Source organism: Maniola hyperantus, chromosome 27 (genome assembly GCF_902806685.2).
Source record: "Maniola hyperantus chromosome 27, iAphHyp1.2, whole genome shotgun sequence".
Lineage (NCBI taxonomy): Eukaryota > Metazoa > Arthropoda > Insecta > Lepidoptera > Nymphalidae > Maniola > Maniola hyperantus.
The window spans coordinates 286,748-298,324 of record NC_048562.1 but is presented as its reverse complement, the minus strand read 5'-3'; the positions used below and the strand labels follow the sequence as shown (position 1 = coordinate 298,324).

Here is an 11,577-nt window from a genome sequence, read left to right as displayed (position 1 = left end):
ATCACAGACCAATAACATTGATGGTAATTACAAGTCATGTGTCAACATATGTTATTGGTCTGTGGTGTCAACTGTCAGTCGCTAACGTCTTTTTTTCCCAACTGGCTGTACGGCTCTAGGTTCTAGCCCTTTCAAGTCTTGTTTAAACGAGTACGACGCGACGCGGACGGCCAGATTTTTTTGTCATCAACTAACAAATTGGTTAGTTGTTAGAAGGTATATTCGATTTCAAATTGGGGTCAAACTAGTTTGTTTGTATGAAGACCACCTTAAATATAAATAAAAATTACCTAGTGTTTATCGATCTGCTCGTTTTCTTTACATCTGAACATTGAGTTACCTATAACAACTGTACCTACCATAGGGGTGCAACTCTAGAACATTAAAAAATCGCAAATTGAAAATCGCTTGTGGTGCCACCTAAGCGCGAGCACGGCTAAACAAATAGAGAACAGTTTACAAAAGACGTCAATAGATGGCGGGCACATTGGTGTAATTTTAATGACATTAATAAATGGACCTACTTATGCGACATGGAATCAACCCACACGATGATAGTTTTGAGAAAAAGCCGTTTAAGTGAAAATTTTGTGTACGTTTGATATGTTTGTTATTTTGAATAAAGTTTATTCACAATATTGTAGGAAATAGTTTATACTATCTATACAAATATAATATTGATGAAAAATATTAACAGTTTTAATAATAATATAAAAAAGAAGTCATGGTTCCTTGTAGAAAATTACCTGTGTGTGGGTTGGTTCCTTGTTACATTGCCATAATTTCATAGTAAAAATTAAAAAAAACGCATAGTATCTATTAATTATTGTTGAAATGAAATAAAAATCATGAATGAGTTGTCATTTGTGCCCGTGACTACGTCCGCGTGGACTGCACTAATCTCAAACCCCTATTTTAAATTTCAAAAACCTTTCTTAGCGGATGTCATAATAGCTGTCTACATGCCAAATTTCAGCTGATCCGTCCAGTGGTTTGAGTTGTGTGGTGATAGATCAGTCAGTCAGTCAGCTTTTCTTTTAATAATAATACAGACTTCTCACAAAGTTAGGCTAATACAGGTAGGATGGCTAGAATGGTTAGATTGCACGTATATTCTTCTGCTCCGTCGTAATATTCTTGGCAGAGTGGCTGTGGTCATCACGAAGTGACGTTTTCACGAAGTGATGTTTTACGCCTCAAGAGCATTCGCCACTTGTCGCCTTCTGGCTGATAGTCTGGTACATTCGTGCACGAGACCACCCACAGCGGACTTTATCTGGTCGGGCCATCGCTTAAGTGACCTTCCTCGCCCTCTGATACCTTCCACCTTGCCATGCACTACAAGACGCTCAATGGAGTCACTCTAATGCCGGGAGACATGTCCGAAGAACATGCGACTTTGCACTAGCGCCAAAAGACGTTGTTTAATGCCCAGTTCTTGGAGTATAGAGACGTCGTTGGTGCGAAATTCGTTCAATGAGACTCTTCGCCTCCAGCACCACATCTCCAGAGCGTCAATCTTCTTCTCAATCAGTCGCAGAGTTCACATCTTCGCAGCGTATAAAAATTACAAAAACAAATGTCCAAACAAGCCGGATCTTCGTAGCTTTTGTGATGTTTCTTTCTGTTTTTCCATATTTTCCTCAGCCTTTCCATTGCAGTTCTTGCTATCGCCATAGTCGCTTCACTTCTTTTACACAACCATCATTGTTCAAGATTAAAGCACCAAGAAATGCAGGATAGGACAGCCTCCCAGTTCAGAGTTTGAGTAACTTCGGGCGAGTTATTGTTGGTGCGGTCTACAACCATCGTCATAGATTTACTGCGGTTTATTTTTAATCTGAACTCTTAAGACTAACACACTTAATTTTGAGAAGTAGCTCTTCCATATGACGAGCACTGGTGCAAACAAGGTAGTATCATCGGTGTAGTGCGATATCTTATACTTGGTAAGTGCGTATCGCAAATTTCGTTTATAAATTCGCTACAACTACGTTAAACGCTTAAAGTCATCGTCTTTTTATAGTTGCATCTGCTGTTGGACACAGGCCTCTTCTATCTTAAACTTTTTGCATTCATTTGATGGTAGCCACTCTCTGAATGTCATCGCTCCACACACAGGGGGTGCTCCATACTCGTATAGGGCGTCCCGATATACGTTTTCCAAGTTACGGTCGCCACTGGGGAGCTTACGATTTCAGCAGCTATCAACAGTCCTTGGTTGAGCAGTTTTCTGACAAGCCCACTGCTACTTCATTGTGCTAGCCTCAAGAGCCATATTATCTATTATATGTGCTTTAGTTCTATGGCGAATTACTTATTTTCGAACTTTTCTCTTCAAATGCTTCGAGCGATTTGGAATTTGTGGACTAGCCTGGCTGTCAGTGTCCATGTTTCGGCACCGTAAGTCATAACCGATATGATGCACTGACTGACTTTTGGGGTATAGGTGACGAAAAGACCTAATAGACGTATATTTCTTAATGTTAGAATAACTCAAGGAATATCTGTGCTAAGTTTTACTCTAAGGTGGTAAGGGTCAAAGCTTAATAAAAAAAATTAAGTGGCGGCAGCTAGAAATCATAGTTTGTCTCCTGATATTTATTCTCTCTTCATTGTTGGAAATAGTAAATTAATTTACAAATCACACAACGAGCTGATCTAATCTGCTTTAAAGCACAGTGTTGCCTTTGTAATATTACCTACTTATCTACCATTTAATCTAGATTAAGTTGCCATATTCATACCAAAACAAAATTACCACTCAAAATGTAGTTATTTTGGGTAAAATTGAATTGAATTTAGAAAAACTAGCGAATCACAATAATGTAACTAGGTATCACTGACTTTAATAAATAATTTTTTTCAAGAAATTTATTAAACAACACAGATTCAAAGGACATGTTTTCTTAGATGTTGTAAATATTGATTTATATCAACAAGGGACCAAGTAATGTGATCTTTGTAAAAATATAGAACTATGACATATTTTTATTGCAAACAAGAACCAACCCGCATGGTTCTGCAAAATTGATTTATAAAAAGGGACCATGTGGTATGGGTCTTTATGAAAAAAATAAAAATTCAATGATTTCTTAGATTGTCAGATTACCATGGGACATGGATCTTGTTAGTTTATTGAACAACTGTTAAAATGTGGACTGATAACTTTGTCATAGAAATGTTTTACTATGTTAGAATTGTCAGATCATTTTGATTTTTACAGGGTTGATAGAAGGTGCATTTTAAAAGCTTTCTGTATACTTATCTCAATTTTGGCATGTGTGTGGATTGGTTCCATGTTGCATAAGTAGGTCCAAATTATAACCAAGTTTTCATGTTTTCGTGTGCTGTAGTAAATATTTATATTTCTGTTAAATTTATCTGACCCTGCTTTAATAACAGGACTCTGTAGTCTGTATTTCCTTTCACCACCTCGATAACTATATTCTAAGGATTGATTTAGTGACTCGATTCATGCCTGAACGATTGACCACGGCTACGGATTACGGACTTGTTTTTGCTTTGTGAAATGATTTTTCTGTGAATATATTTGTGCAGAAAAATGCCACGGAGATCTCGACGTGTGTCTGGATGTGACTAATTCGGTAAGTATAAAATCAGCTTACTCGTAATCTAACTCAAAATTACTTCAATGAGTCAAACTCTATGCACCATTAAGGCACCATTAGCACATTAGGTATTTTATCATGATACTAGGTATATAGTTCCTGCGATTTCGTCCGCTCGAAAAAACTATTTTAGAAATCCCGTGAGAAGTCCAATTTTCCGGGATAAATGTGGCCTACAAGTTACAACCGTCTGATGCAAGCTATCTCTGTACCAAACAGATGATGACCACCACTTTGTCTACGTGGATTTAGGGTTTTTGGGAATCCCATGGGAACTGTTTGAGTTTTCCGTGACAAAAGAAGCCTATGTCCTTACCTGGATGCAAGTTATCTCTGTACTAACTTTCTTCATAAACGGTTACACAAATTTACTGTAAGAAGCTAGCATACAGACAGGTTGACATACTTTTGCATTTATCATATTGCTATGGATTATTAACTACTAATTCTGTAAATTTTTTGTTTTGTAATTAAGTGTACTTACAACATTTGTTTTGAACTTTATTGACTAAGTTATTTTTATATTATAGGTATCAGCTGTCAACTAATTAAGTACAATAAGTAAGTATAGACTAATGCATATTTTATGTTATTACTTTTTCAGATGTTTGCATGGCTTTCCAAAACCTGGCTACTCCTCTCTTTGAAACCATTTAAACAATGAAAAGAGATAGTAGGACAACATTTAGAAAGCAAGACTGATAATGAAATAATATATAGTTACGAATTATCAAATTTGCAATCACCAGTTTGAAGATCGTTGAAATACACCAGTTGTGGTAGTAATATGAAAGTTATGAAAAGTAAATAACCAAAAATTTTGGATTTGAGCGTTACCTATTTCACAATCTCGTGGGTCTTGAATTTGGGTATGTATTTTATGTACCTAGTTACGAATTTATGAAAATAAAATATTTTACAAAACCTTAAAACCTTTTTATTTCTAAAGTGTTTTATAATTTAATATCTTAAAGAGTCAGTCTTGTAATATATATTTTTAAACATGTTTTAAACAAACGTTAATGGAATTATTGATGTTTTTTAAAACATGTTCAAAAATATAAAATATTCTAGTAAAGTACATTTAAATAGCATTTAAATTTTCGCGCTCTCGCACGCCTAGCGCGTTTTTAGTGCCCTCTAGATGTGAGCACACGCGTAACTTTGAAAAAGAAATCTAGAGTCGCACATCTATCTCTAGTATATAGTAGATAATCTATGGTACCTACATATACATGTAGGTACAGTTGTTGTCGTCACTTTCGCTTGTAAGTACCTAGTACTTAACGGTAGCGCGCGAGTCGCGTAGTAATGCGATGGCGCATGCCAGGCAGAGTAACTAATAACGTAGGTGTGGAGTTTACATCACAGACTACAGTGTATATAGGGAGTTTACATTTCGATGACCATAGCCAATGCTAGTCCCTGACTGCGATCTCACCCATAAGCAATAGACTCCTTATGTAGGGTCCGTTTTTTAAACACTTGCTGTCCGAGTCGTAATATCTCGCAAGACGACTGTGGACGCCTATCAATCGCGGTTCTTAGCCATAGCTTACGGACGCGTCCCATAGTTTGTTTCACGCTTTAACCTTGTGTATTGTTTATTTATTTATTTTATATAGTTGTAATACCTAGCTGTAAATTATTAACTATTCAACTTATGTTTGGGAAGGCACTGGCCCCTAAGACACGGGATTTCCTAGTTTAGGGGTCAGGATTCCAGAGAGTTGATTACTGTACTGAGTTGTTTAAATAAATAAAAAAATAAAAATAAAAAAATACCCGAGACTTCGTTCGTATGGATATAGGTTTTTTTTTTAAATCCATGGGAAGTCGTCAAACCTGTACAAAACTACGGTAGCCGGTAGGTACCTACAGAATACGCACTGACTTATTATAGTAGGGTATCGAAAATAATACACACACACTACAGGTTTAAATGTTATACTTTTAATATTATTTCACAATAACGATCTATATGTGGTGGCCAGATCGTAGTATTGCCAATTTCATGAAACATACTCTACTATATTATCATGAAAAATTGTGGCATTTCATGAAATAGTAAACATGGCTATATGGTCAGCGCTCGTTTATAATATTAGTATGATCAAATCTAAGATGGCCACGACATATACCGACATAATAAATAAAAAAAATTGAAAAGTAATTTAGCAGATAAGCGCTGGCATATGTTACCGGTCAACTCGATTTCAGGCCAACGTCCAAACTAAGTAGTTTATGATAGGTCTAACCGGCGGTTGGTGTATCAGAATATAGTAGTGAGTCAGGGAAAATTTCGTTCGGCCAATAATCATAATGATAATATGTAGGTCTAGGTAGTGTCTTTATCAACGTCAGGGCATCCCAAAGCGGGCGCGTCATACCCAGATCCTCCAAGATACACTCTACACAAAGCACACTACTCGCTGTCTGTTGTAGACTTTATGTCAGCCTTCTCCGGTGGCCGACAGGGACGTGCGGCTCACGATTCACGAACATGATGAAGGCTTTTCATCAGTGGCAGTGTGAGTTCTCATCATATGGTTCTTTAGACTACTTCTATGTGCACTTTTGTAATTGCATAGTTTGCACGAGAAAGGTTTTATACCAGTGTGGGTTCTCATGTGCCTCAATAGACTACTGTTTCGTGCACATTTGTAATCGCATAACTTACACGAGAAAGGTTTTATACCAGTGTGGGTTCTCATATGCCTCAATAGACTACTGTTTCGTGCACATTTGTAATCGCATAACTTACACGAGAAAGGTTTTATACCAGTGTGGGTTCTCATGTGCCTCAATAGACTACTGTTTCGTGCACATTTGTAATCGCATAACTTACACGAGAAAGGTTTTATACCAGTGTGGGTTCTCATGTGCCTCAATAGACTACTGTTTCGTGCACATTTGTAATCGCATAACTTACACGAGAAAGGTTTTATACCAGTGTGGGTTCTCATGTGCCTCAATAGACTACTGTTTCGTGCACATTTGTAATCGCATAACTTACACGAGAAAGGTTTTATACCAGCGTGGGTTGTCATGTGCCTCAATAGACTACTGTTTCGTGCACATTTGTAATCGCATAACTTACACGAGAAAGGTTTTATACCAGTGTGGGTTCTCATGTGCGTCACTAGAGTGATATTTAGTGCAAATTTATAATCGCATAACTTACACAAGAAAGGTTTTATCCCAGTGTGGGTTTTCATGTGCCTCACTAGATGACTTTTTTGTGCAAATTTATAATCGCATAACTTACACAAGAAAGGTTTTATCCCAGTGTGGGTTTTCATGTGCCTCACTAGATGACTTTTTTGTGCAAATTTATAATCGCATAACTTACACAAGAAAGGTTTTATCCCAGTGTGGGTTCTCATGTGCCTCACTAGATGACTTTTTTGTGCACATTTATAATCGCATAACTTACACAAGAAAGGTTTTATACCAGTGTGGGTTCTCATGTGCGTCACTAGATTATTATTTTGTGCACATTTGTAATCGCATAACCTACATGAGAAAGGCTTTATACCAGTGTGGGTTCTCATGTGCGTAACTAGAGTGCTATTTCGGGCACATTTGTAATCGCATAACCTACATGAGAAAGGCTTTATACCAGTGTGCGTTCTCATGTGCAGATTCAAATGACTTAGATATTTACTGCTGTATTGGCAAACCTTGCAAGTGAACCGTCTTACTTCAGCGTGAGTCTTTATGTGTTTCACTAAGAGACTTTTTTGTTCAAACACTATTCGACAAATATCACAAACGAACCGACTTTCTTCAGTGTGTGAACTATTTTGTAGAGAACATTGTATATTAATGACGTTCTTCAAACAATCAGTTTTGCTTTGTAACGTTTTCGATACTACTTGTACTGTATTAGTGATTGGTTTAACGTATTCTGTCATAGAGACTTCACTCTGACTTGGTGCCTGATAACTGATATCTTTACACACAATGTTCTGACTGACACAAGACCTAATAGCTTTTCCGTCTCGTCTTGATACAACTTTCTTGGAGAAAACATCATATAACTTGACAACACAATCTTTTAATCTGAAGTTTGTATCGGCTACTTCAGTTGGGGACACTTTTACGTCGTTACTTGCCGTAAGACTCGCGGGCAGCGGAGAGACTGAAACGAAACATTTTTATTATTTCCTTGTTTATAAATTTGTAAAATGAAAATGATAAATAACACCATATCTTACTTACCTAAGGTTTGAGCAGCACGTGCAGAAGGGCTGGAGTCTGCTTGCCTGTGAAATATATGATCAGAATGTATCTAGAGTGTACTGGGTGCCACTAGCCAGTACATAGCTGTACTGCATATAGCAGGTTAGAAAAAATTATTGTATAAGAGCCATTAGTTTTTTGTAATTTATTGACTAGCACTTGGTTGCAATCAAAATTGCTGGCAAGTGACGATGACGATTCAGCGATGCGTTTTTAACGCGTCTCGAACTAGTTGCGACATGTGTGGCTTCATATAAGACTATTTATAGGCATGAAACTGAAAAGTAATTTGAGTTGCAGTTTCATCACTATTGAGTACCTATCGTCGTGTGTTCTAGGCCTAACGGTAACTTGAACTAAACGTTATTGGCACTGGCAGGTTTACTGACTTGTTCTCAGCGATGAGTGAAGAGTGTGAAGAGCTAGGGCTCCCAGCTGTATGAGGCTTGCATACTTGTGACTTCTTACATTCACCATCACCATCACCGTTCTGCCAATACAAAAAAAAAATTAAAATGTGTTCATGAACAAATAATATATTTTCAATTTTCAAAGTAAGGTAACTATACCAAATGGGTATCACATAAATTTTTTGCATAAGTTTTTATTTATTGTGCAAAATGTCGAAAAATACCCGAGTACGGAACCCTAGGTGCACAAGTCTGACTCGCACTTGGCCGGTTTATTAAAAAATGAGATGGCAAAAGGTTTTCTATAAGGTATATCACGCGGTACATAAAATATAGAACTTTCAATCTATGTCATTAAGCTATACTGTGGTACCTACTACCTCGATAGAATTAGATAGCCGCCTCGAACAGCTGATCTGTTTGGCGACCATTTTTAACGGAAATGACGTATGAACATTACTTCCTTCCAAATAAATATCTGAATTACACTCAAGCAATCTCTTAAGTCGCGCCTAAAGAAATTTTGTTTCAAAAATTCTTTTTCTTCCACTACTAAACTTATCAAGTTGATGATCTCACCTCGAGCTGTGCACTCATATGTTGCATGTATGAATGTTTCGTCTTGGGTGCTTTGTAAAGAGCTTCATCCAGTGATTTTAATTCCAACATAATGCTATAGTATATGTCTTTATCATCAAAAGTTATAAACTCATCTTTGACATTAACTGCATCACTGTTATCATCATTCACCACATCTATGTCCTCATCAACCGACATAGAGTCATCACTGCCTTCAGTTTTCACTAGAACTTGGCGGCATGTTTCCTCTGATTCAGTTTGTTGGTCTTCCGAGGGGTGTTCTACTATGTATAAGTCACAGTGGTCAGGTCCTAGCGTTGTCAACACCATATTACTCTTTAGTTGGTGTTTTGTGCGGCTTATCATTTTGATATGTCGCTTTGTTATCTGTTGAGAGACAAGTTAATCTTCAAAGAATCCAACTTAAAAGCAAAGCTGGAACTAATAAATTCATCATATGTTTCTCTAATTACTAATTCTAAAACTGTCTGACTGATAAAAACTGTCAACTAATTACTTCATATTATGTGTTAAGTACTCACTAATTCATGTTTTTCAACTAAGTCCATCATCAGTGCACGGGCTCTCAAGCTCTTGTCTCTAAATCTACTAAAGTTTATCAATCTCTGAGCACATTGTACACAAAGCGTTTGTTTAAGGTTTCCTTGATCACACAACTGAAACAACACAATAATTAATCAAACATTCCTGCCAGATTTATCAAAAGCATTTGACAGTGTACAGCGAGGTAGGTTCAATGTAGGGATTCAACTTAATTATACATGCCTCTACCCTGTGTGTGTATACATACAGCAAAGCAATAGTAATAGATTAACAACTTACAGGATGTCCAGTTAATGTTTCATATGCTTCATCCAATTTATGTTTATTCATTAAAAGCAGCTTGCTGTCAGTGTCAAGGCATATCATGCATACCTGTAAATATACTACGAGTTACTTCTACACTTCTGTTTAAATACCATGCTTCAACAGGTGAGGAAAAAAAAGGCAAATTCAGACCCAATATGTTTTAGCTCCTTCTCCTTCCTCAGGCACACTTGATCTGATTTAGTTACTTTTGATTTACTTACAAGTAACAATACATAACAGGACATTATGAGTTACCTGCACCGTTGAAGGAATAGCACCAGTACCAATTTGCCTTGAGCCACTTTCCGTTTCATAAAAGTCGTCATTCAAAAAATGCTGCGAGCAGACCACAGCAGTGTCTGGTAGATTGTGTTGTTTGCCGAGGGCTCGGAGCCACGCAGCACGAAGATGTACTTCACTGGGGAAACTGGAAATTACCTTTTAGTTATATGACATATGTATAACAAACCTGTAACATAGTGGTTTGTTTTACACAGAACAACCACCTATACTCATGTTTTATACAGACACACATTTTCATAACTCCTTGAAAGCTCTCGCTTTGCTGCAAGTGGGCTGTTGGACTGTGTTTCAATAACCACCAGCGTGACTAGCTGATCTGTACTGACTGACTACTGTTGCTACTGCTCAGAGTGGCTCAGATCAGCAGTCAGACCACAAAATATAATAAGCAGGGTACTTATTTTAATAAGACTATACTTCTAAACTGGAGTTTGACAAGAGAGACTCGACTACGGTTACGACTACGACTTGCGAGTCAACTCAAATAATATACTCACCCATGAAAACTAATCCCCTTCCCTTCTCCGTCTGCTGGTGATACATTGCCCGAAGTATTTTTGCAGAAAGGCACGCAACACCGCATTTTTAATGCCTAGTGTTTTGCCTTGAATCAGAGTTTCACAGATTAATAGGGATAAGAGTTTCTAGTGCATAAATTTTGAGATCTAGAAATGGCTCTTGTTCTACCCATTAATTTAGTAGGTACCTATTTATCGCAAAATTTTAATTTTTCGTACTAACCATTATCCGTCATTCGCTAGTCTATGGTCGCTAATGTCTTTTTTTCCCCCACTGGCTTTACGGCTCTGGGTTCTAACCCTTTCAAGTTTTGTTTAAATAAGTACGATGGCCAGAAGATTATAAATTGGTTAGAAGTTAACGTTTAATATTCGTTTTCAAATGGGAGTCAAACTATTTTGTATGGAGACCACCTTAAAATAAAAATAAAAATTACCGAGTGTTTGTCAGTCTGCTCGTTTTCTTTGCATTTGCAACACAACACAATTTTTACATGTGCAGTTGTTGTCGTCACTTTGGTTTTTACTTTGTAAAATAGTGATGGCGCGCGAGTCGCATTGCTAATGCTATGGCGCATGCAAAGAGTATTATAATATACAGGGAAGGCGCATGTATATTACAAAGTACTCTGTGGGCGCATGCCAGGCAGAGTCAGACTATACGTATATTTAACTTTATTTTTAAATAATAATAATGTAATACTCACATAATGCTGGAATACTGGTTCAAGCTGTAGATTCCAAGATTCAAGGCAAACAAACGTATAACCTCTAATAATATAAAGTAATATAGGTAGTAGATAAATAATCTATGCGTATTTGTGGTAGGTACCTATTTAACGTAGTGATTACATAGGTAGGTACCTACCTACTCATTTGTCCCCTATTGGCTGCTTATCAAAGAATTTTTATGTACTAGGTAGGTACCATAGAGATAGTATGGTACCTACTTCCCTCCTATGTCGATGCTGCTTATTGGTCTATACTCTATGAAGCTCCGGCCCTAGTATAGTAGATAAT

General features: G+C 37.1%; 1 protein-coding gene across 2 annotated transcripts; it reads right to left on the bottom strand.

Annotated features, from left to right (window-relative positions):
* Positions 1-5,563: 5,563 nt before the first annotated feature.
* LOC117994551 (zinc finger protein 271-like) lies at positions 5,564-10,769 on the bottom strand. Of its 2 annotated transcripts, none has more exons than XM_069508071.1 (8): positions 10,537-10,769; positions 9,992-10,163; positions 9,710-9,802; positions 9,409-9,543; positions 8,867-9,253; positions 8,267-8,367; positions 7,857-7,900; positions 5,564-7,776 (listed from the first exon to the last, which is right to left on the bottom strand). In XM_069508071.1, the coding sequence occupies exons 1-8, from the start codon at positions 10,620-10,622 to the stop codon at positions 6,128-6,130; spliced, it is 2,667 nt and encodes an 888-aa protein (XP_069364172.1). In that variant the 5' UTR covers positions 10,623-10,769; the 3' UTR covers positions 5,564-6,127. The 2 variants fall into 2 exon arrangements, with proteins under 2 accessions (XP_069364172.1, XP_069364173.1); XM_069508072.1 differs by lacking the exon at positions 10,537-10,769 and adding an exon at positions 10,270-10,430.
* Between the last annotated feature and the right edge of the window lie 808 nt (positions 10,770-11,577).

Coding starts and splice junctions, on each gene's coding strand:
- LOC117994551 (XM_069508071.1), bottom strand. CDS start 10,622: ATGCGGTGTTGCGTGCCTTTCTGCAAAAATACTTCGGGCAATGTATCA. Junction 9,803..9,991: donor CTATTCCTTCAACGGTGCAG/GTAACTCATAAT, acceptor GTATATTTACAG/GTATGCATGATATGCCTTGA. Junction 8,368..8,866: donor ATATGAGTGCACAGCTCGAG/GTGAGATCATCA, acceptor TTGTATTGGCAG/AACGGTGATGGTGATGGTGA.